Source organism: Tenrec ecaudatus, chromosome 1 (genome assembly GCF_050624435.1).
Source record: "Tenrec ecaudatus isolate mTenEca1 chromosome 1, mTenEca1.hap1, whole genome shotgun sequence".
Lineage (NCBI taxonomy): Eukaryota > Metazoa > Chordata > Mammalia > Afrosoricida > Tenrecidae > Tenrec > Tenrec ecaudatus.
This window is the reverse complement of record NC_134530.1, coordinates 145,438,842-145,463,365: the sequence shown is the minus strand read 5'-3', so window position 1 is coordinate 145,463,365 and position 24,524 is coordinate 145,438,842. Positions and strand designations below refer to the sequence as shown.

At 37.1% G+C, this 24,524-nt stretch overlaps 1 protein-coding gene and 1 pseudogene across 2 annotated transcripts; both read left to right on the top strand.

Moving 5' to 3' along the window:
• Positions 1–1,747: 1,747 nt before the first annotated feature.
• Positions 1,748–20,939, top strand: LRIF1 (ligand dependent nuclear receptor interacting factor 1). Of its 2 annotated transcripts, XM_075559273.1 has the most exons (4): positions 1,748–2,072; positions 13,231–14,719; positions 16,092–16,361; positions 17,098–20,939. In XM_075559273.1, the coding sequence occupies exons 1-4, from the start codon at positions 2,005–2,007 to the stop codon at positions 17,533–17,535; spliced, it is 2,265 nt and encodes a 754-aa protein (XP_075415388.1). In that variant the 5' UTR covers positions 1,748–2,004; the 3' UTR covers positions 17,536–20,939. The 2 variants fall into 2 exon arrangements, with proteins under 2 accessions (XP_075415388.1, XP_075415392.1); XM_075559277.1 differs by lacking the exon at positions 13,231–14,719 and having other exon boundaries at positions 1,765–2,072; positions 17,098–20,925.
• A 626-nt stretch (positions 20,940–21,565) lies between these two features.
• LOC142458249 (NADH dehydrogenase [ubiquinone] 1 alpha subcomplex assembly factor 4-like) lies at positions 21,566–23,728 on the top strand (annotated as a pseudogene).
• Positions 23,729–24,524: the final 796 nt, after the last annotated feature.

The following is a 24,524-nucleotide window of genomic DNA, read 5'->3' as shown; positions in this document are numbered from 1 at the left end:
AAGAAAAATGCTAGCTAAAAAGAAAGCATCCCACATGGCTAGTTATCACTAACAAGGATAAACAGGATGTCAAGTATCACTCCTTTCTACAATTATAAGGGCATTTGGATGCTTAAAATGTTAGAAGGGTGGGGCAGAGATAACGAACCACATATATGAAGGGGTTAACAAGATGTTGGTTTCACTTCCTGAGATGAACTATGTAAATACACAGTGTTTTTTTTTTAAAGAGCAGGGATTGTATGATATGTGGATAATGTGCCAATAAAATTGTGTTGGGGGTGGGAGGGGAGGACAGAAAAAGTAAAATTGATAATGGACTTGGAGTTTTTAGTAACAAACGAAGTCTTTAAAGACAAAGTTCATCTCAAACAAAAAAAAAGAATAATATTCTTTTTTTTTAATGTCCACAGTCCAGTAATTTATTTTAAATTTGAGTAATTTCAAATTCCACAAACAAAACTGAAGAACAGCAATATTTTGTTTGAATTCTCTCTTCTGTACACTCAGTGATCTAAAACACCACAATATCCAACATACACAAACCTCAGGGCAGAGAATAATATTCTTAAAAGAGTAAAATAAGCTGTATACATTGTCTGTGTTCTGCAGGTCTCCTAAACTTGAAGCGTAAGTTTACCTAGGGGACAATACTAAATGGAAAGGGATTTTCTACAGTACTCCAACTCCCACTTCGTTCCATCCTCAACAACACTGAAATTTCTACTCAAATCCTAGAAATTTCTACTCAAATCTGAGAATTTGTTTCACGAATAAGTGTTTAACCACAGCAATTGTTATGTCTTCATTTTATTATTAAGCCACAATGGTAAAACTTTATATAGGAATTAAACCTTTAAGAACAAATTAGCTAAAAAATAATAATTGCACAACCATTGAGTCCATTCCAACTTTAGAGCGGACCCTATAGTCAGAGTAGACATGCCCCTGTAGGTCTCTTATCTGAAAATCTAAATTAGAGTTGACAGCTTCATCTTTTTCTCGTGCAACAGCTTGTGGATTTGAACAGCTGATCTTGAAGTCAGTTGCCCAACGTGTAACGTTCTAAGCTTTTAGGGTTCATTTATATCAGCTATGAAACGTTCAGAGAACGAATTAACTGTGTAACAATAGATGGTAATTTTGAGTCCGCATAAAAGCAGGGAGGGGGAGTGGATAGCCCTAGAAGGAACGCTTCAGGAAGGATAAAAAACGAGGCAGACTCGTAAGACGGGGAAACAAAAGAGGGCTGGCTACAAGCAAGCGTGTTACATTTTATCTGGCCGTGAAAACGTGGCGGCTCCAAAACGGGCGGCCAACGTCTCCTAAAGCACCGGAGGGAGAGAAAAGCTCACTCTAAGAGCGGACACAAACGCAGAAAACTTAATTCCTGACCCCGGAAACATTTTTATTTGCGTAGATATCTGGAGGATTTCCTTTTGTGATTCGTCCATTGTCCCGGAAAGAGAGAGCAAATTCCACTTGCGATTGGATGGCATCATAAAGGCGGGGCGTTAGCGAACCAATCATCTTCACGACCGGACATGACGTTTGTGGAAGTCACTGACAGCTTCACAGCAGCCCGCGGGTCGGTGGGTGGAGCCGTCAGAATTAGATCGGCTCAGTAGCGGATCCCAGGCTCCGCCCTTCGCACCCACGCCATCCGGGACACGCCTCAATCTGCTTGTCTGATTGGCTCCGGGGTAATGTCGTAGCCTGTGGGGCGGAGATTCCGGCCGATTCTCTGGGCGCTGACTGAAGGGCAGACGCCGTCTTCTCTTGGCTTCCGGCGTCTCGGCACCTCCTCCTCCCTCCGAAGTCTGAGGAGACGCCCTCCGCAGACCAAGCCACTTCCTTTCTTTCCGCTTCGAACCGCTCAGGTTTGCTTCGGGAAACTCCCCTGCTCAACATTCTCTCGTTCTGGTCCCCCCCCCCCCTTCTTGAGGACTTCAGCTGTACACAACCCCCCTCTCTGGTTGTGCTCTCCCCTTTCACTCCTCTAAAATGTCCAATAATCTACAGAGGGTCGTCCTGAAACCCGCAGAGGAAAATTCAGGCAACGCCTCGCATTGGTAAGTACTGGTTTCGCATCTCCCTCTGCACACCCGCCCCTGGCCCCGTCTCTTAGCTGGAAGTCGAGTTGGCGGCCGTTTCCGGGGGAGCCGCTGAAGCGGGAAGTGCTGGTCAGCCCGACGCTTAGCTCGGAGTCCTCTGAGTGCCTTCGCCTTGGAAACCGTATCGCTCCTCCGAGCCCGATGCTGTCAGCCGCCACAGCTGCGCCACAGGATCCAGCCTCTCCGATTTCACAGGCGCCCAGAGTAGATCTCCACGGGAGAGAAAAAGCAACATGGCTGATCCTCCTGCCAGACCAAAGCCTTCTGGAAGATTCTCGTCTATACGCAGCAAAAATAGACATCTTTCTGCGCAGAACAGCAAATGCATCCCTGGTGGTTCTACGCCTTCAGTGACAAGAGCCATGAGTTCGTGAGGAAGAGAGCAAGGATGTTTGTGTGTGTAATTGCTAATTTCTAGCAATTGTAAGAGATTAGAAAGTTGTTATAGGAAAGGCTTGGATGGATGTCTTTTTAAAAAGTTAGCTTTATACGAAGAGAGGAAAGTAAAACAGCAAGTCTTTGTGAAATCAGCCCTTTTAAAAAGCTTATTAGAGTACCATTTCTAATGAGAAGTCAATGAATTGTATATTTGATGTGAAGAACCCGGTGTTTCTTAGACGTTTTTGGGGGTGATTTTAGAAAATAGATAATCGGTTATTTAGTAGTTAACTTTCTTAACGTGAAGCGGAAACAGAATGTTAGCAAACGTGTAATAATTGGAATTCGACTCTCCATAATTAGGGGATGTTGATAGGTGGCAAGAAAAGGATACTCTGCTGAAGGAAAATTTAGAGGAAGAGCGTGGAAAGTCAAATGCGAGATCACGAGAGATTTTTGTTTAAAGAAAATCAAGCCTGGTTTTAATCCTAGCTTTGTAAGTTACTAGTTGCGAGGCCCTGGATAACTTTTTGTGCCACAGTGCCCAGTTTGTAAATAATGGCACCAAGTATTAAGGATTGAAAATGAGTGTATGCAAAGGAAGAGTAGGAAAACAGGAGAACACTATTTAAATGTTAAATAAGAATAAAATTGCACACAATTTTTATAAAGTTGTGTACACATTTTAAGTTAGGAAGTAGATTTCTTTTAATTACATCCAGTTTGTGAAACCTGATTAGAATGAACATAAAAGCAAAAGTGATTCTTTAAAAGCATACATAGTATTATAAAGGGAAATTATCACTAATATTAGGAAGCAAAGGATTAGCCCATGAAACTCTCAGTGGTCAAACACTGTACTGCTAACCCCAAATTAGGCCTTCACACCAGTTTATTTACTATAGCTTGATGTCTTGCCGAGAATTTTCACTTCCACTCCCGGATGCTCAAATACTAAATCAGAATCTACATTTTAGCCCTACTCCCAGTGTTGACAGAATTATCTAGGAATCTCTTAAAAATCAGCTGAAGATCTTGTTAATGTTTAGATTCTGGTTCTATGTATCTGGGATGGAAATTCAAATTAGAAGAGATCGATGAGAACTGAATCGAAGAAATTGACCATTGGAACCCACATGGTGGTTCTGTGAGAGAAAAGACCTAGTGATCTATTTTCTTTTGATTACAGCCTAGGAAACGCAATGGGGTATCTCTACATTCACATGGGGAGCCTCTGAGCTGCATCGACTCCAAGTTACCTGACAACAACAAAGAGTTACTTGGGGGAAACTAACAGTTAAAATGCTCCACTAGTAGCTTAAAATGTAGTGGTCAAGTCCACCCACAGCTGCCTTGGAATACAGGCCTGGCAACGTGCTGCTGAAAGTTAACGGCTTTGAAAACCCTCTGGAGCAATTCTACTCTATACTCATGGTGCCGCCATGAGTCCAAATTGACTAGATAGCAAGTAAGAACCACAACAGCTGGAAGGTAAACAATATTGAAGAACCATGAAGAAAGAACCATTGTGTATCAAATCTAAAAAGTCTAATTTTGTGTTGATTTATTTTTGTGGTAGAAGTTGGAGGTGGGAAGCAAAAGTAGTGTCCTGTACAGATGTGCACGAGTTAAATGCCTTTTTAGTGGTTTATTACTTCTGTAATACTGGATACCTGAGGAAATCAGATTTATCTTAATTATGCACTAACATGAATTCTTTAACATTAAAAATAATATAAAGAGTAAGAAATGTGTTTTTATTTAACTTAATTTCTAATCAGTTTGACTATTTGATTTAAAAAACTACCACTGGAATTATGTTTTGGTTATATTTGTATTTTCTAGTTAATTAACTCATAGACTTTCATTATTTTCATTTTTCAGTGCATTTAATTTTCACCATTCATATCACTGAAGTTCTGTAACACCTGTTTGGAGTATTTACAAGATAACTTTCTAAAGATATTTGACACTGGTTTTGGAGGGCATAGTTGAATCTGTTTTGTAGCAATCTGCAAGGTATTGAAATATAATTTTAAACATAGTATGGTTAAATGTTATTCTTAGTCTGTTAGAAATGTAACATTTTTTTCAAAATTTTAAGATAAGTCCACTTTAATTATATTATTTTCTTAAAATCTAGAGATACTTGAATTTTCTTGAGTTACTACTTTCTTTTGGGTACATTGCTCTCGATAGTGATATAGAATGTTTATTGTTTAAAGTGTTTAATTCATGAGGATCTGTAAAATACAAATTTAATCTTGTTCAAAGGAAAAATCTAGAAAATATTTGTGATCGTATACATTTATCTGGATTTGGACTCTATTATTAAATACCATAAGGAATTAAAATAGTATTGTGGAAAGAAGCTTTAGAGTTACGGAGACCTGGGCTCATATTTTAGTTCTGTCAGTGCAGTTCAGAAATCCTGTTAAAACGCATCCCTGAGTGCTGAATTATGTGATAGATTGCTAGCTGGGGAGGTTGCACTAAAGAATAAGGCATAATTCTTGCCCAGGAAAAACTGTGCCGTGTGGGACAGGGAGCAGAGATGATGTCAAGAAGGGCTGTGTTATGTGCAGGCTGCTGTGAGGGCATCGAGGAAGGTGGTTGTAGAGATCTGCAGCATCTCAGCTGGGAAGCTTAAGTATCAGGTACAGTGGCATCACTTGGTATTTATCCTGTGTGGCAACTCGTAGTATCAAGCCAGTACCCAACTCTGCCCCTGCGTTGGGTTGAGCCAAGCTGCAAGTTCCTGACCCTCTGCTGCAAGAACCCTCTTCCCTGGTTCCTTACTCCTTCCTTTAGCGTCTTCCCTTTCTGATTGGCTCAAAACAGAAATCCTTCTCTGCCCAGAGCCAGGCGCCTAGACCTAACATGCCCTCAGCCCCATCTGGCATGGAGGGGGTTGGCGGGGTGGGGTTGGCATGCAGTGCGCGGAGGCCAACCTTAGCATCTCCATACTCCCAGTAGTTCTGTTTCCCTGTGCTGCTACTCCCACCCCACCACGTCCCCTGGGGTCATTTTTATGTCAACCCCACCCACCCCTAATTACGCCATTGATCAGCTAGCTCTCCAGTTAAACATAACTACAAGAATATGCCTAGGCAAAGGGAACTGGTAAGTAATGCATAAAAGGCATAACATAGTATTTTATTACTAGCAATGATTTAATTCTAAACTAGAATTAGATAACTAGATAGCTTGTGGAGAATTTCATTAGTTCTGGTAAACTAACAGTTAAAGAGATTGTTGGTGTGCCATTGAGTCAATTCCACTCAGTGATCCATTAGAGCAGATTAGAAGTTACTCAATAGGGTTTCCAAAACTAAATCTATATGGAAGTTACTGGTCGAGTCCAGCTGCTGCTCTGGTTAGCAAGTGAGCCCCTTAACCACTGTACTATCAGGAGACCCTGCTAAGGAGATTAGACTTCATCTATTAGAAATTGTTTGGCGATTTTAAGAAAAGGATCAACATAGTCAGCTAAGTGTTTAGATTGCTGATGGCAGTGTGGATTTGAGGCTGAGGCGCCTATGTTAAGGATTTGATTTTGAGTGTCCATTCAGAAAGTCTGAGGGACTAAACTAGTTAACGGAGGATAGGGTTAGATTAAAAGATTTAGAAGGGATAAGACCTTGTCAGAGAATTGACAGTAGAAGAGGACTAAACAGCCATCCATTATGTCCATGTTCAGGGCATAATTTCTGTGTAGACATAGGTAAAGATAAGAACATGGCAAGCATGTTGAGAGAAGAACATGCTTAGTTGAGATAAGAACATGGCAAGCATACAGTCAGGGAGATGTTTGAAACTTAGAGGCAAGGTCAGAACTGAAATTAGAGTTTTTTATGTGGCACAGTCTTCCATAGTGTCTCCTAGTCTATAAATCTACAAGAGCAGATCCACAAGTCCTTTTTCCTGCTATTCTTTATTCCTCCAGAGTGAGTGAGTGGTGGATTCAAAACTGCCAACCATTTGGTTGGTGGCTTACCACCTTAACCATTGCATCACCAGGGCTTCTCTACTAACTTAAAAAAACCAATCCACTGTCTGTGAGTTCATTCAGACTCATACTAACCCTGTACAGAATTTCAGAGGCTGCAAATCTTTGGAGCAGACAGCCTCATCTTTCTCTTGGCAGAGTGACTGATGGCTTTGAACCCCCTGCCTTTCAATTAACAGTCAAGACTTCCTGCACATCATCAAGGTTCCCTTCTCTTCCAGTTTCGAGTTATTATAATAGTTTGTGATAATGCATCCCCCAATAATATGAGTGAGCACATCCATCATAGTGATTGATTTTTATCTTCCTTTAATTCTTTGTTGACAATTGATTTTTAAATTGATCTCATTTTTATTATTTTTTGTTGTTGGCAGTTAATTTTTATCATCCTTTAATTCATTGTACTCAGGTGGGTAGCCTGTGGTTAGAAAGATAATGTTTCATGGCCAATCACTTTAGTTTATATTCAGTTGTATATACAGTAGAATTTTGTTTTAATGTTTGTGATTCGTATGAGATTAGGGAAGTGTCTAAGAGAGTGATAAAGGCACCCCATCAGGCTAACGCATAAAGTTTCTCAATCAGCGTTTATGCTAAGGTAAATTCAAGAAAGCAGATTGGATTGCTTAAAGGGAGCATGTAATTTGGAATAAGTTATTTAGGGTAATATTTTTGAACCTTTGTTTTCCTAACTAAGATGGGTGGTGGCAATATCCATTTGCTGGTCTGTTTATTAATTTAAGAGGTATTATGTGTATGATTGATAATTTGCTGTCTTCCAGGAAATGACAACTTATTAGAATAACAACTGTTCTATATACAATAATACTTGTATGTGGTATAACAAATGCGGCCACATTAAAATGTATACCTTACTATAAAATCAGAAACCTGTTAACAAAAATGTCAATGTGAAGTCGGTGTTTTTGACATATCCTCCATCAAACAGTTCTGGAGTCTGTGTTTATGTTTCTCAAACTCTGAAGAATGTTGCACTCTTGATTAGCAGTATTTTAAAAGAACAGTTTGGGCGTCTTCAAGGAACTCAAATCATGTTCCTTGTCCTTTTCGATCTTCTTTGTGTTTGGGGAGCAAAAAGAAGTCCAAAAGAGCAAGATCAGGACTTGAAGAATGACCAGGCTTATTGTCACGATGGGAGAAAACCCTTTGATGCCACTTTCCTGACCTATTACCGCTAATGCAGGCTTCTGTTTCTAAAAACTTCTTAATAAGCTTCTCTGATAATCATCTGTCCTTCAAGAAAATCTACCAGGGTTACCCCTTGAAAATTTCAAAGAACGATTTTTATAACCTTCTGAGTTGACCTCTGCCTTGATTTTTATTGACCTGCTCACTTCCTCAGAAGCTACTATTTTGATTGCATCTTGGTATTTGAAGATACTCTAACAAGACAAGTATTATTGAAAAAATTTGTTTGCTTCCTCCACTGATCACACAGCCATGCTTAAATACATTTTGTTTGCAATAAATCAGTGCATGTGTGAATTGGGACCTGAGTAGCATTACTTTTTCTTTCTTACCTTCTTTATTATTGTATGTGTATATAATATACTATGAACAGTAAGATGAAAACAGGATCTTCTAGCAGTTGAGAAATAAATATTTTGTTAAAAAATCTAGAAAATGTTCTTTAGCATGTACGATTTTTACTCAATTTCTAATGTGAATGCTTTCTATCAATATTAGAAGTCAAAAATGTCAATGGTTATAAATGTTTACTATTCCTTTTATTAAAATTCTTACACCTTTTAAAGTTCTCACATTTTCAGAAGATTTATCCTAATTCATATCTTTCTTCTTGGGAGGCCTATAATAGATTTCAACAGAGGATTATAACTAGCACATAAAGGAGCTTCCCATGATTCCAGGCAGTTACTTACTTACTTTTCATAACGTGTTTTCCCACTTATACAAGTGAAGAAACATATTTAAACTAAAACTCCCAAATGTTGCCATGTAGTTGATTTGAACTCATGGCAACCCCATATATGTCAGAGTAGAACTGTACTTCTTAGGATTTTCAATAACTTATTTTTTGGAAGTAGATTGCCAAAGCTTGCATCTGAGGTAGACTTGAAGGGAGTACCTTTCAGTTAGCATCCAAAGAATTAACTGTTTGAATTACCCAGGGTTCAAAGAGGTTAAGAAAACTTGCCAAAAATAGTCAACTAGTAATTGGAAGAGTCAAGATTAAGCCCATAATAGTTTTAAAGTAGTCTTTTTTTTTTTTTTTTTAGTTTTCTATTGTACCTTCTCTGTTCAAACACCAGTTGGTTTAAAGTAATTCACAGGCTGATTTCTTTTGAATGACCAAACCAGGGCATAGGATTCAGAATCTGGTTCTAGTTCTGCAATTTACTAGCAGAAAAAAGGATTTTTAGTAGGATCTCAGTTACTGAATTCCTTATTCTGAAGCAAGAAGAAGAAAGTCTGTAATTCAGAAAATTTCTTTAGCGTTCTACATTTCAGTTTAATTTTTAGAGCTCATTAAATTTTGTTGTAGGAAGTCAGATTATTATATAGTAGGCAGGCTTCAATTCAGTTAACCTCTGTTGAGTATCTACAGCGGTGTGACAATTGCTCTACTAGGTACAGAGGATATAGCTATGATGAGGGTCGTTTACCTATGTACAACAGAAGGAAACACTGCCTGTCCTTCACTGTTGTCATATTTCAGTCTGTGTGTTAATCCGTGTGTCTTCATCTTCATGTCCTTCTCCGGCGACTGGTTTCTTCTGATAATATGTCCAAAGTATGTGGAAAAAAAGTCTCTGTCCTTGCCATTATGGACTCTTCTGACTGTCTGAAGAAGTTTTGTAAGACAGATTTTTCTTCTGGTAGTTCCTTATATATTCAATATTCTTCACCAACATCATGATTCAGATGCATCAGTTCTTCATCATTCTTGATCACTGTCCAACTTTTATATGCTGATCACTGTCCAACTTTTATATGCATGGGAAATATGGCTTAGGGCAGGCCTACCTTCATCCTTAAAATGACATCTTTGCATTTTAACTCTTGTGCAGCATTCTTGCCCAGTGTCATATGTTGTTTGAGTTCTTGACTGCTGCTTCCATGGGTGTTGATGATGGATCCAAGGAAATGAAACCCTTGACAAGTTTAAGCACGTCCAACAGCAACAAAGTCCAGAGTATGACCACAGAAGTGGATAGCTGCAATAGAATGGAATGCAATCACTGCGGACAAAGATCCTTTTCCTGAGAAACCAGGGTGATAAGTAGGGGATCCATGTAGATAAGTGAAGGTATTGTAGGATTGAGAGATTGAAAACTCAGTGTGAACATTTCATAGAGAAAATAAAATCAAAATTTCTCAAGCTGGCACTAAAATTATAAAATATCCTCATATGCATCCATCCTCTCGAGTTCCAATGGAGGGCTATTTCTCTAGCCTTCTCGGGTCTGTTTCCTCCACCTCTCTTCTAGACCCATGCCCTTTTTCTCAAACCTTAAATTATGGATTATTCCCCTTTCTCCTTGATTATCAGTGTTTTCCTCTTGACTAGTCTACCTGAGCATTTACTCTTAAAAAGAGACTGAGAAATTTCCATTCTTAGAACCTATTTGTCCCACAAATTCCTTGCTAGTCTTTCTCTTCCACTTACAGTCGTTTTAAGCAGGGATGCCTAGAGAAGCTCCTGTATACTTAATGACCTGAACGGAGAGGACAGGACTAAAGCAGTTACAAAGCTATCATAGTTCTAAGCCTGTATGTTTGTTTGGATAAGAATAGTGACGACCATTGATTTGGAAAGAATTTAATGGGTCAAAAGAAAGTTAAAAGAGAATTGGATTTTGTGATAAGAGTTCATGGGGGGGGAGGGGCTAAGAAAACAGGACTTACACGGAGGTGTATAAGATAGATAGCTATGTAATTTATTTGCCAAAGGGAGATCTCTAAAAGAAGAATTGAGGGTGGGAGAGGATTCACTGCATTTAAATGTCTTTGAAATTCTGAATAGAGCTATTAATCACAAAAGAAGGATGGATACTGGAGCCCTGATGGTAGGAGCTTTGGTGGGCAGTGGTTATGCATTTGGCTGTGATCTGCAAGGTCAGCAGTTCACAACCACCAGCTACTGCTGGGGAGAAAGACAGGGTTTTTTACTCCCATAAACAGTTATAGTCTTGGAAACACAGAATTCATGAGATTTGAAATGTTTTAAGTGGGGATGTGATGTAAATAAATTTAAATATGCTGAAAGAATTGAGGCATTTCTACCCTATTCTATAAGGGATGCTATGAGTCCTAGCAGTAAGCTTGATTTTGTGCTGTTTCAAACCCCAAGGTCAGCATTTAGAATGTAGCAAGTCCTTCTTAGGGAAGGGAAAAAAAAGATGAGTCTTTGACTTCCAAGTGGGGCAGTTGTGTTCTATCCTGTAGGCTTGCTGTGAGTCAAAATCCACTTGATGGCTGTGATACTTTGGCGTGCTGTAGTGCGTGCGTGTTTGTAAGTAGTGATTTAGCCAGCACAATTAAAAGACGTAATCTAGAGAAAGATTCAGAGTAGAAAAAGAAAGATTTGGGCTGAGTTTTGGTGAACTTCAATATTTGGATGTTGATTCAAGTTGGATGAGTTAGCAAAGAAGAGGAGTCACTACAGAGGTCGGAGAATATCTTACCTTGTAAATCTTGGAAAGAATATCTGAAGAAAATCAAGCATTTCACATTCATATAAATTCTTCATTTAAGTCATTTAATTATAATTGTCTATTTACATGTCTGTTGCCCACTGGTTTATTAAATGTTTATAGCCACTGTGTATTGATCTAGCTTGGGGGTTGGCAAGCTTTTTCTATAAAAGACTAGATAGTAAATATTTTAGACTTTACGGGTCATCTAATGTCTGTTGCCACTAGTTAACACTGCCATTATATAATGAAAGCAGGTATAAACAATATGTAAAAAATGAATTGATCTGGGCTCCAATAAAAGTTCATTTATAGACAGCAAAATTTGGATTTTATGTGATTTTTCACCTGTCAAAATATTATTTTTTTATTCCTAATCCCTCCCACCCACACATTTAAAATATAAAAATTCTGATCTTGCAGTTATACCAAAACAGGCAATAAGCCAGATTTGGCTCACAGATTGTAGTTTACTTTTTCCAGCTTGAGCCTGGTGTCTGGTGATAACTCAGTACATTTTTATTTAACGAATTAGTACTTAATAAATTCAGACTTTACTTCATACATGTTTTTTATTGTGGTGTGGGGAGAGTAGTGAAAGTAGATGTCTACTTTTCAAACCCTGAGAGCAAGAATTCATACTTTATTTTTTTGGTTTATGAAAAGTCAGTATATTTTAAAGTACTTAAAAAACTTTAAAGATAAAATGATGGTTTATAGAAGTGTGAAATTGAGTTTAAGGATTTCTCAGGATACATAAAATTTTTAGCACTGATTTTATTAGTTCAGGAAGATTTTAAAACGTAGCTATTAAAACATACTTTAAACTCTTGAGAGTCCTAATTTGTCCTTGAAGTTTTTGTCTTCATTTGATATTAGTTACACAAGTATAGGATCATTTTAGGACCTATGACTATGAACTGTACACTCATAATGAAAAATAGATTAAGATGTAACAAACTCACATCTATATCAAAGGAAATTAGCAATTGTAATTATAAAGTAGGCTCAGAGGTTGTTATATTGGTCCAAATATGTACCTCTTACAAAGGATCATTTCTGTGGAGAATTGTGCCATGTGAAGACTTGGGTAGATCTAGTAGTCCTCAGTCCCATGAGACCTTGGTGTTTCCCTTAACTGAAAGGAATTTTAGTTTAAACCTGAGGTGTCCACATTCAAGTAATCTCCAAATGATCTTACAAATAGAGATTAGTATATATTGACTGAACTTAAAAGAAGACATTTTGTAATGAAAAGCACCTTGCAAGTAGGAAGATAAAAAAATTGGTTAGGGGAAAAATATTTTATTGACTTATAGTCTCCTTTGCATTCATTGAAAACCAACCTTTTATTTGAATGATGGTACTTTATAGGCTTGGATTGACAGACAATTGGAAATTAATGTAAATAATTATATTGCCATGTAAGCACCAAAACCTCATGTGTACTGAAACAATAGTGAAATAAGAAAATTATTCCTATATGAGTAATTTAGTTTAGCCTATAAAACAAAAATGTAGCACAGTAAGTATCACAGTAAGATAGTTTTTAAGGAAAAGAATGATTGACAATATGTTATAATTTCAGTAGGAAGAAAACAGAACAGATTGGTGACTGAAAAGAAATAGGAAATGAGGGACATAGAATAAGTACACAGGTGCTTTAAAAAGTAGAAAATTCAATTGTATTTCTATTCCATTTTCCCACACATTGTTGAAGCCCCCATTGTAAATGCAGGTGAATTGAGGATTTAAGGAAAAAAGGAAGAGGCTAACAGTTTAATAGGAACCTATGTTAATAGGGATAACTTTTATAAGATAAAGTTTTAGAAAAGTATACTTTTAGCTTGGGAAGTTATTGGCTAGTAATATCATAAGATCTAAATCAAAGCTGATTATCTCTTCTATTTCAAAATTTTTGTTTTGAATAGGATTTTGCTTTGAAAACTCGGTTATTTTATGGTTAAATAATATTTGCAGCTATTTGTTTAAAAAATAAAATGTATGTACTTTGTGGTATGTGGTATTTATTTACTCTTAATGTTCTTTTAAGTGTTTCAGGCTGCATATACCAAGTAGTTCAGACGATTGGCTCGGATGGAAAAAATCTTCTGAAATTACTTCCAATTCCTAATTCCTCTGGAAATCTTATACCGGTAGTTCAATCTTCAGTCATGTCTGATCCTTTGAAAGGGAATAAAGGAAGCCCCGTTCATGTTACTTTTCAAACTCAGATTTCCAGCTCTTCCACAAGTACATCAGTTCAATTGCCAGTCTTTCAGCCAGCCAATTCTACAAAATATTTTCTCACAAGAACAGTAGATGCATCAGAAAAAGCTAGAGGTGCTTCTGTGGGAACTGAAAAGATGACCTCATCTGTTTCTAAACTTCAGAGTCATGGTGTGAAAATTGATGGACTCGCCATGCAAACATTTGCTGTTCCTCCCTCTTCAACACAAAGTGATTCATCTTACATTTTAGTAAATACTCAGAATCTTCCAGTGGCTGTGAAGCCTCCAGTTTTGCCTTCTGGGCATCATTTACAGATTCCAGCCCATGCTGAAGTGAAATCTGTACCAGCTTCATCGTTGCCTCCTTCAGTTCAGCAAAAGATACTTTCAACTACAGCCACAAGTACCTCAGGAACAGTTGAGACCTCCCAAATACCAACTGTTATATATGTATCTCCTGTAAAAACAGTGAAAAATGTAGTTACCAAGAACTTTCAAAACATTTACCCCAAACCTAGTACAGAAATAGCAAATCCAGTGATACGAAATACCACCCAAATGCCAATCAATGTGGCTACAGAGACACAATTAAAAAGTGGTCAACATTCTCAAGTTGCTCCAGTGAAATGGATTTTTCAAGAGACCCTACACCCTTACAACCCATCACTTGTTCCTGTTAAGTCTTCAAATAATGTGGCTTCAAAGATTTTAAAAACATTGGTAGATAAGAAAAATTCAGGAGACAATACTGTAACTATGCCACCATTGAGTACCATCAGTCCTGGTGGGACACAGTCCAAAAGTATACCTATTAAAGATAATGCTTTGGTTATGTTTAATGGGAAAGTCTATCTATTGGCTAAAAAGGGGTCAGATGTTTTGCCATCACAGATTGACCAACAGAATTTTATTTCTTCTGATACTCCATCAAGAAAAGACATACCACCAGTAGTGAGTTCAAGTCCAGTCACAAATATATCCAGAGAGGTTGTAAATATTGTCTTGGCAAAAAGTAGATCTTCCCTGATGGAGACAAAATCACTTTCTCCCATGGCCAATCTAAGTGCAGAGAAGAATAAAAAGGTGGACCAACCATCTCTTTCTACCCCAAACACACATAACCAATCCATTAACTACTTAAGACCAAGTAAGACTTTATTTACAAAGCCAACCTTTCCCAATGGATTTAGTACAGGACAAAATATCCCCAGAGAAGGAATTATCATCCAGAGCATAGAGAAAATAAGTTCCTCTATTGATGCAACAGCTGTTACTGCCCAGCAGGGTGTTTTCAGAGACAAAGAACCAAAGGTAATTTTTACCATGTTAGGGTATTTTTTATATATATATATGTATGTATATAGAAGTTTTTCTTAATTCTCAAAGTTATCTGAGATGCTTCTTTCTTCCTTACCCCATCCAATTACACATATACACACATGAATGCTTAGGTGAATAAAAGCTTTTCTCTGTGGGAATATTTGAGAGAGTATGTAATTAGGAGATTCCAAGCAGTAATCTCTTGAGTGATTTGTAATGCCAAATCATTTCACACAACAAAAACCCAACAGTCAGCAGGTGTAGAAGAATTGAGAAAGGATAATATGTATTTAAAGCTTAGTAAAATTGTATGTATATGAGTGTGTATATGTATGTATACACACTTTTAAAAGTTTCCATTGAATAGAATTCTGACTCCTGTGTCACAGTAGAACTGTGGTACATAAAGTTTTCAATGGTACATAAAGTTTTCAATGGCTATTTTGTTTTGTTCCCCCCACCCTCCCCTCGCTGCCCACTTTTCTCCAAGTAATTGCATTACACCTTTTAACCAAGGCACTTCTGAGCATACTTATTCCTCCAACTAGCAGCTTAGTGCCTTAATTGCTTATACCTTATAGGGACTGTACATACATACATACATATATATTTAATAACCAAATTTTAGCATATGATATTAATATGCATACAAATTGGTTTTTAGAGGAGGGGAAGATTAAATGTTTTAAAATGTTTTCTCTGTTTAAGGTAGAAGGGGTCAAGCAGGGCTGGTTAAATCAGTGCCTTTCAATCATAAGATTTTATCTATCTGATTTTTTTTTTCTTTCCAGTAGGAAACTTCTTAGTTTTGAACTCTTGACTCATTGAGTTACCCAAAATACTCACATTAGTTTAATGTTCTACTTAAGATATATGTGTTCACTAAATATTTGTGTTCACCCTTAACTAGCGTCTGCTGAAAAATAACAGCCTATTTCTCCTTCAGTTTAAAAAAAAAAAAAACACATTGAAATCCAGAGCTGCAAGGGGGTGACTTCTAAATGCTATTAACAAAATTGATTTCAGGCATAAGACTTTTTCATAAGACTGAAAATGTAGATGATTTTTAACTTGCCATTTGTCTGTATTCTCATTTTAGTTGTTTTGAAAATTGATGGCCTATTTTATGGTACAAGGAATTAAATTAATGAGAAACTATAGGGGAACATTTTAAGTTTTCTCTTTGTTAAATTCACCTTTTGGAATGTGGCTAGTAAAGCAAGAGTAATGCAACTAAACCATGTAGTTTATTTTCAAATAAGTTTTCTTTTAAGGACGGTAAGGGTAATCACTTGGTAGTTGTCCTGAGAAAATAGTTTTAATAATTTTCAGTATTGTTTGTATATTTTCTTCTTAATTCCAGATCCAGAATGACATGGCATCAACATTAAAAAAAGATACTCAAGAAAGAGATGGCATGAAAGATGCTCAAGAAAGGGGTAAAAAGGCACTATGTCTGAAGAGTGATGCTGAATTTAAAAAGATATTTGGCCTCACTAAAGATTTGACAGTGTGCCTGACTCGAATTCCTGACCATTTGGGCTCTGAAGGTTTGGTTGCAGTTAGCAGTTTGGTGAAGGATGATGCACACCAAAAGGCAAACTTTCAGATGAAGGAGGAAGAGAGGAAACAGGTAATAGACTACAGTGCCCTTTCTCGGTCCTACAAGTTAGTGTTCTTGATTTCCTTTTATTTGGTGTATTCATTAGTATGAATGATAGTTACCATCAAACTTTTAGCAAGTTTATAGTTTTAAGAAGAACTCTGTATGTACAGGCAAAAAGACATCCTTAATGATGTTTCATTGTTTTTCTTCATATGCTTGCTGTTTGTTTCCAGCATAAAATTAAATGGCTATATGTTTTGAATTGGTTATTGTACTTTAAAGGCTTTAAAGGAAATAATCCAATTATAGGAAAAATGTAAGCATTCCAGCATTTCATTCTAATGGTAATCATTATCGAAACATTTTTTAAAAGCCTGCATAGCTAATAATGATAAAAAATACCCATTAACCTTTATCTACCTTCATTCTACTTATGACTTCATTATTGACCAATCAACTTTTAGTTCACCAGTGAAAACTCCATATGGGCCTACCTTGAGAAGGAAAAGAAATTCAATAAGTTGGAATTCTCTAAGACTTTGTATTTTGGTGTAAGTCAATACTGCACCTCATACTGTATTTTAGTAGCAAAATGATAAGCATATCAGTAGAACATTGCTATTCATTTTGATGTCATTTCTTTTCTGCGGTAGTTATCTCAGATAACATTTTAAATTGAATTGCTAAATATTTGTATCTGTGCCTTTCTAAATGAAAATAACATTTTGTTTTTCTTTTGGTATTTTACTTGACATTGCACCAGAGTTTTGAGAAAAAAAGAAAAGCAAAAATCATTAAGAAGATGAATTATACAAAGAGGAGAAAAACTGAGAGTCCTTGTAACACAGCTGTTAACGGGGAAACGAATGTCACCAGTTCCCAACTCCTTAGCAGTGGTTTACCATCTTCAGAAGTAGCACGGCTTAACATTGTCACAGACCGAAACAAAACCAGTGAAGAGAAGAGAACTGAGGTAGAACACTGTATTCATGATAACCAGAAGAAAGCTGCATTGAGTTCAAATGCAAGTGTTGAACAAAGTCATGCCTTTAATAAAACTTATTCAGAAGACCTTTTCCCTATGACACCACCAGAGTTAGAAGAAACCATTCGAGATGAAAAAATAAGAAGACTTAAGCAGGTGCTGAGAGAGAAAGAAGCAGCTCTTGAAGAAATGCGGAAGAAAATGCACCCAAAATAATAAAATATAAAGACTTCAGTTAATATAGTTAACTATATTAACTTCAGTTAATATAGTTAATGTAAAATATAGTTAAAGACTTTTTCCCCAGTATACTTTTGTATAAAGTTAATTGTAGGTAGACTCTGAAAATGTCTTTGAATATGATCATTGATTTTCATCAGTGGATTGTAAATTTTATGTAAGGACTACAGAAAAGGTTCATTTACATATGACTCCTGTGTGAATAATCTACATAGGATAGCTGCAACTTTGTCTTAGGTAGATTTTTTTTTTAGAAGGGAAATTTTATATTTTTCAATTTTAAATATAATTCCCTGAGTTTGGATATTTTTGCAGGACTTTTGTTATTGTTGTTTATACCTTTAATAGCTAAATTGCTCAGGTGTTATACCAACAATAATTATTCTGTATTTCTGACTTTTTGCAATCTTAGAGATGATTAATTTAGAACCTAAATTTTGCCAGTGGCCTTGTATATGTATTCACTTGGTCTCTGTACCCATAAAATGATAGCGTCTACTTACTGTATATTGTACCTTTTAATTTTTATTATGTGAAAGGAAATACTGCAACATTTAAATATGCAAACATTTCTTAAAGAATGAAGAGTGTTTGTTTTGTAACGTACAAAACAGTTTTGTAAAATCCAAAATGGGTTTTTAGAATGCAGGCTATACATGATGCATTGTTTTATGTTAATTATTGCTTTTGCCCTCAAGTTGATTTTGATACATGGCAACCTCGTGTGTACAGCTGTGCTCCTAAGGTGGTCAGTGCTGTGACTTTTCATAATCAGATCATCAAGTCTTCGTAGATGCCTGTGGGTGGATGAATCACCAACCTTTCTACTAGTAATTGAGTGATTAACTTTTACCACCACCTGAAAAGGACATAAACCTTTTGCCATCTAGTCCAAATCTGATTCAAACAGCAACTCTACAGGACGGAGTAGTACTTGGCCACTCAGAGACTCCTACTACATGTTTCTATGGATTTGCCTATTCTGGACATTGAAAAAAATGGAATCATATAAAATGTTTTCTTAGGACTGGCTTCTGTCACTTAGTACTAATATTTTTAAAGTTCATATAGTAGCATGTATTAGTACCATCATGTTGAATAACCTTTTATTGTATGAATACTCCATGTTTTTGGTTATCCATCAGTTTGTGGATATATGTTTTCAATTCTTGGGTATCTACCTAGGAATGGAATTATTGGATCATGTGAGTAACTTGGTGTTCAGTATTTTGAGGAACTCATAACTTGTTCATTCAAATTGTGTTTCCCTTGCTCCCCCCAAACAGATTTTGTCAGTTCTCATCATAATTTTCCTATTAGCAGAATATAGTTGTATGACTTGTTATCCCCTTAGGAAGAAAATTCATCATTGTAAAAGCATTATAGAAAATTAGAAATATTAAAATTGAGCGTGTGATTATTCAGCTAAAAACCAATGCAAAGACTTACTGTGTATATTCCTTCTGATCTGTTTCTGTGCCCCCCACTGCCTTACAAACACACGTGTGTTTTCACCAAAATGAATTTCTACTGTTTTGAAACAACCTTCAAGAAGTCAATAATCTCTACCTTTAATTATCAGTAAATTTTAATTTCTTCTAATATCCAGGTGAAATTCTGATCTAGGTCTATGTAGTTTATTTTGCTGTAGTGCCCTTTAACAGGCTCTGTTTTTCATGACATTAGTTTATTAAATCAGCCCGTTCCCTGACTTTTTTCTTAATATGCTTTCATTTATTTCTATACTTTTCCTATCTCAGAGACTCCCATGCCCAAGTTTCCTGTTGATTAGCTTCTCCCCAACCTCTTTACCATGTAAACATTTTAGGTCTGGGCTGTGGGCATACTTTTTTACATAATCTCACTGGTGATCACATCCAAATTCATGGTTTTAAATACCATATACTTAAACTAAATTTTTATCTTTATTTCCAGACCTGGATGCCAGGTTTGTATAACCAATTACCTATTTGATATCTATTATGTGTCTAAAATTTTCAACTCTATTCAAAACTAAACCCTGTTCTTTCTGGGACTCTGCCTCATCCACGGTCTTCCTTATTTTAACTGGTGGCAAATTCATCCTCCCAGTTCCTCAGAATCCCTCCCCCTCACACCCACACCCCATTTTATTTCACATCCCATATCCAGTCTAGACCTGTTAGTTCTACATTCAAAATACCCATAACCTGACTACTGTTTTTCAGTTTTGGACAAATTTATGGGAGAATGATGATGCTTTCTATAAAGAATTACAGGTCTTGGGACCTCACAGGGGCAGTCCTACGCCATCCTATAGGATTGCTATGAGTTAGCCACAAATTGTTTTGTTTTTTAATGTCTAATTTATAGGTGTCAACATAAGTGGTTTTCCTCCCTCCACCATTGCCCCCCTCCAGCCTATCCTCAATACAATAGCCAGAGTGAGTCTTTAAAAAATGAATTAAAGGTACAGTTACCCCATTGACTCCCCATTTCCATCATTAAAAGCCACTATGGTGAGGACTAAAGATCTAACAGTGAGCAAGGTAGATTAAGTACTAACTGAATTAATCTTTCTAACCTCCCTGATGATGCTGTACATAGCTACGTGTACCATTGGTTTTGTCTCTGCAAAGATAACTTTTTTCTCTCCTCAAAAGTCATGATTGAGCTGAAATCTAAAGGGAAAATATGACCTAAATTTAAAAAGTGGTAGAAGGTAGGGGTAGAAGACCTTTCCCAGGGGAAAACAGCCAAGTTGAAAGTTTCTAAGGCAGGAAAGAGCAAGGCATATGTGAAGAAAGAAAAGACCGGTACAACTGAAGTTTTTTTTGATTCTTCCTCTAACACAATGAATCTACACCAGTGGTTCTCACTCTTCCTATTGACCCTTTCATGCAGTTCCTCATGTGGTGACTCCCAACCAGAAAATTATATTTTTTGCTACTTCGTAACTAATTTTGCTACTGTTATAAATCAGGTGACCCCTGTGGAAGGGTCCTTTGCCCTCCAAAGGTTGAGAACCACTGGTCGACAGACTTTCCTTCTCTTAAACTACCTTACTGCTTCCTACCTGCTATTGGTTCTTATTCCAGAAAAGGAACTCTTAAGTTAGCCCTCTGGTTACAATATTTTCCCTTGTCAAAAAAGTGTCATTTTTATTTGAAACTCCATTAATATCAGTTCTATTGTGTGTGTGGCTACTTTGTGTGTGAGTGATATTGTTGTGTACTTTTGTAGCTTTACTTCCTACTCAGCTGTATAGTAGCCATTCTATGGAAAGTATTCCTACCCTCAGCTACTCAAGTACCTTATTTTTTATTCAACTAGCATGCCCACATAAATAATACACATAATGCGGAAATGAGAAAACTATAAGGTCTGGCATGACACATTCATGCATAAATGATATAGATTTGATCATTCCTAAAGTGAATTTTGACCTTATTCATCTTCAGTCAATAGTGTAAAAATGTCGATTTTTAAAATTTTATGTAATGAATGTATAAGCCATATTTAAGAAATCATGAATCAAGTTTTTATTTCCCTACTAATCGGGAAATAAATAATTGAAGCTGGGTTTGCTCTTGGGCAGTTTGCTGTGGTACCAAAGAGTGATGAATTTTGTTGTAGCCAATCTTGGTGCCCAGGTACATCATGCTGAGAATGGTCAGAGGGTTTGGAGAAGGGATGTATATGGTGAAGTGCACTTGAGTGTTGCCACAACTTGGAAACATGCACTGGTGCCATGGCGGTAGGGAGTTGCCCCTGCACATGCCAGTGTTCCGTAATGCCAACCCCATGTGAAGCCAGGCAGAAGGGTAGTGCAGGCATGGGCAAACACTTTCCTGGACCCATAGGACCCATCTTGTCTAATTGTCACATGCCTCTCTCATGGCTTTCAGAACCACCCATGGTGGTTGACAATCAGATAGTGAGCTGGAATGGGAGAGGCTGCAGTGTGTTGAACTTGCCTGCCTCGGTGGCCTCTCAGACTTAGGGTGTGCAGACTCAAGCACCTGGGCTAGGGTGAGCTGCACTGGCAAGGGCTATTTCCAGGGTGGCAAAAGTTATTTCTTCCTGTATTGGAGAATACACTTTGAAGAGTAGGGGAGGAGTGCTGGGCATTAGAGAAATGAAATAACTGGCATTGGCCATTTTGAATCAGGCATATGGTTTATTATACTGAGTGAGAAATTCAAGAGAAATGGCATCACACAGTCAAAAAGCATTTTAAAAATCTGTGAATGTATGAGAATAATACCTATATGCCTACAGGGAAGTCTACTTAATCCAACTAATATTCAAATTTATACCCCGATTAAAGATAATAATGGAATTGAATAATTATCAATAAGCAATAGATTTTTTTGGCAATTGGAATGAAAAAAATGGAAACAAGAAGAACCAATAATTTGAAAATATGGCCATGAGGATAGAAATGAAGCTGAAGATGGAATGATCAAATTTTTCAAGATGAACAACTTCATTATTTTACAAAAACCTACAAACTGTGACTACACACATATTGCCAGATGAAATGCACATAAATCAAATTGACTATATCTGTGGAAAGATGCTAGAGAAGCTGAATATCAGCAGCCCAAATGAGGCCAGACATTGACTAGAACAGACTATCTATTGCTCAAATGTAAATTCGAGTGGGAAAAACGATTGAAGCATATTCTTACCTGAATTTGCAGGACATCTTAAGGACAATTTGGCAGATTGAACATGAAAGACCTGATGAGCTTTGGGAAGATAATATACACGAAGAAAGCAAAGTCATTAAGACAAAAAAACTACTAAAGTGGGTGTTAAAAGAGTTTCTGAAGCTTACCCTTGATAGAGTAACTAAAGCAGTGGTTCTCAACCTGTGGGTTACTACTCCTTTGAGGGTCAAACAACCCTTTCACAGGGGTCGCCCGATTCATAAGAGAAAATTTACAGTTATGAAGTAGTAACGAAAATAATTTGTGGTTGGGTCACCACAACATGAACTGTATTAAAGGGCTGTGGCATTAGGAAGGTTGAGAACCACTGAACTAAAGCAAATGAAAGATGATGAAGTAAAAGCTGAATAGAAAAAACTCAATGTCAGCTGGTGAATAATTATAATGAAATGTGCAAAGAAATGTTAGAAAGCCAAAAGAGAACTATTCAGCATATCTCAAGGTGAAAGAAGTGAAGGAAAAAATTTCAGCTTCAAGAAGTTGCAATATTGAAGGATTCCATGATCAAAATGTGTAATGTAGGAAGCATCAAAAGACGATGGAAGGAATGCAGAGTCACTGCCAAAAAGAAAATGTCAACATTCAAACATTTCAAGAGGTAGTATCTGATCAAGAACCAAGGGTCCTGACGGAAGATACAAGCTTCACAGGAGGCATTAGCAAAAAACAAGGCTCTAGGAATTGCCAGAATGCCAACTGAGATCTTTCATAAAGAAGATGAAGCCCTCGGTTTCCCCACGTGCCGCGGAAGCCTGAGGATACCATGCTCTGCGGATATGGGCGGTTCTGTGACTCGCGCCATCAGGAACTTCAATATCGAGAACCGAGCGGAGCGCGAGATCAGCAGGCTGAAACCCTCGCTCACTCCCAAGCATCCCTCGACCAAAGAGCCTGCTCCGAGAGAAGAGCCGCCATGCAGAAATAAAGGGAGAAATTGCTAGAAAAGACGACAAGCTTCTTTCATTATTAAAAAGTGTTCATGTTGATTCCAAAGATCCTGTGTCTTCTATTCAGGTGAAAGATGGTAGAATGCATCAAGAACCCAAGGAGTTCCGATTGCCAAAAGGCCCTCATCCCTTTGATACCTTGCATCTTGTGAACATTCCTAAGGGCAAAGTGTTCATTGTGGAGGCACTGACGCTTCTCAACAACCATAAACTCCATCCGGACACGTGGACTGCTGAGAAGGTAGCACAAGAATACCACCTAGACCTGAAAGATGTAAATTCCCTTCTCAGGTACTTTGCTACTTTTGAAGTGAAAGTCTTTCACCCTAAAGACAAGAAGGCCTTACCCCCGGAATGAAGAAAATCATGAAGTTACTCATCCTGTCTACCCTCCATCCCCTTTCCTACTTATTTCCACATTTTTAGCATATTAATTTATATGAAAGGCCGAACATTTAAAAGTCTCCTGAGAGCGCACTATTTATTCATTTCTGCTAACTTTTTAAGATTTCTAGGAGAATGTGTTCTTTGTTCTTTTGACTTTTATTTGATTTAAGTACATGATTGTATATGTCAGCATGACAATCAATGTAATATCCATAAATTATAAGAAATGTGTTATTTTTGACACATAGCTTTTAATTTGGTCATTGTCTCTTGGGTGTCTTGAATCCCTCAAAATCTCACTGTAGTTTAGGTGGCTAGTGGAAGTAGAGAGACTTGACGGACTGGTAAGTCCTTTCTTTTTTTAAATCGTTTTGTTGGGTGCTCTTACAGCTCTTATAACAATGCAATACATCCATTGTGTTAAGCAGGGCCTTTCTAGAGAAAAGTATATCTAATTGTAAAGTAGAATAATAGTATTTTCCAAATTAAGGCAGTTGGGATAACAACGGAAAAAGGTTTTATAACTACAAAAATACACAGAAGGTTTCCTTTGATATTAGCTTTAAGCATGGAATAACAGTCTTCAAAATTAGAAAACAATAAAATGAAAAGCAAAAATTAAAAAAAAAAGAAGATGAAGCCCTCAAGTACTCACTTGTCTATAGCAAAGTTGGAAGACAGCTAACTAGCCAATAGACTGAAGGAAATCCATATTTGTGCTCATTCCAAAGAAAATTTACCCCAAAAGTATGGAAATCATTGAACAATATTGTTCAATATTCAGTAAGTAAAATATTGCTGAATATCATTCTGTAATGGTTGCAACAGTACATCAATAGGGAGCTGTCAAAAACTCAAGCCAGATTCAGAAATGCATGTGGCATAAGGAATATTATTGCTGGTGTCTGATGGATCT

What these genes read in the sequence shown, in the direction of transcription:
- LRIF1 (XM_075559273.1), top strand. Translation starts at nt 2,005, where the DNA reads ATGTCCAATAATCTACAGAGGGTCGTCCTGAAACCCGCAGAGGAAAAT. An exon ending in TCAGAGACAAAGAACCAAAG is followed by an intron (nt 14,720 to 16,091) that starts GTAATTTTTACC and finishes TCTTAATTCCAG; the next exon opens with ATCCAGAATGACATGGCATC. An exon ending in AGGAGGAAGAGAGGAAACAG is followed by an intron (nt 16,362 to 17,097) that starts GTAATAGACTAC and finishes ACATTGCACCAG; the next exon opens with AGTTTTGAGAAAAAAAGAAA.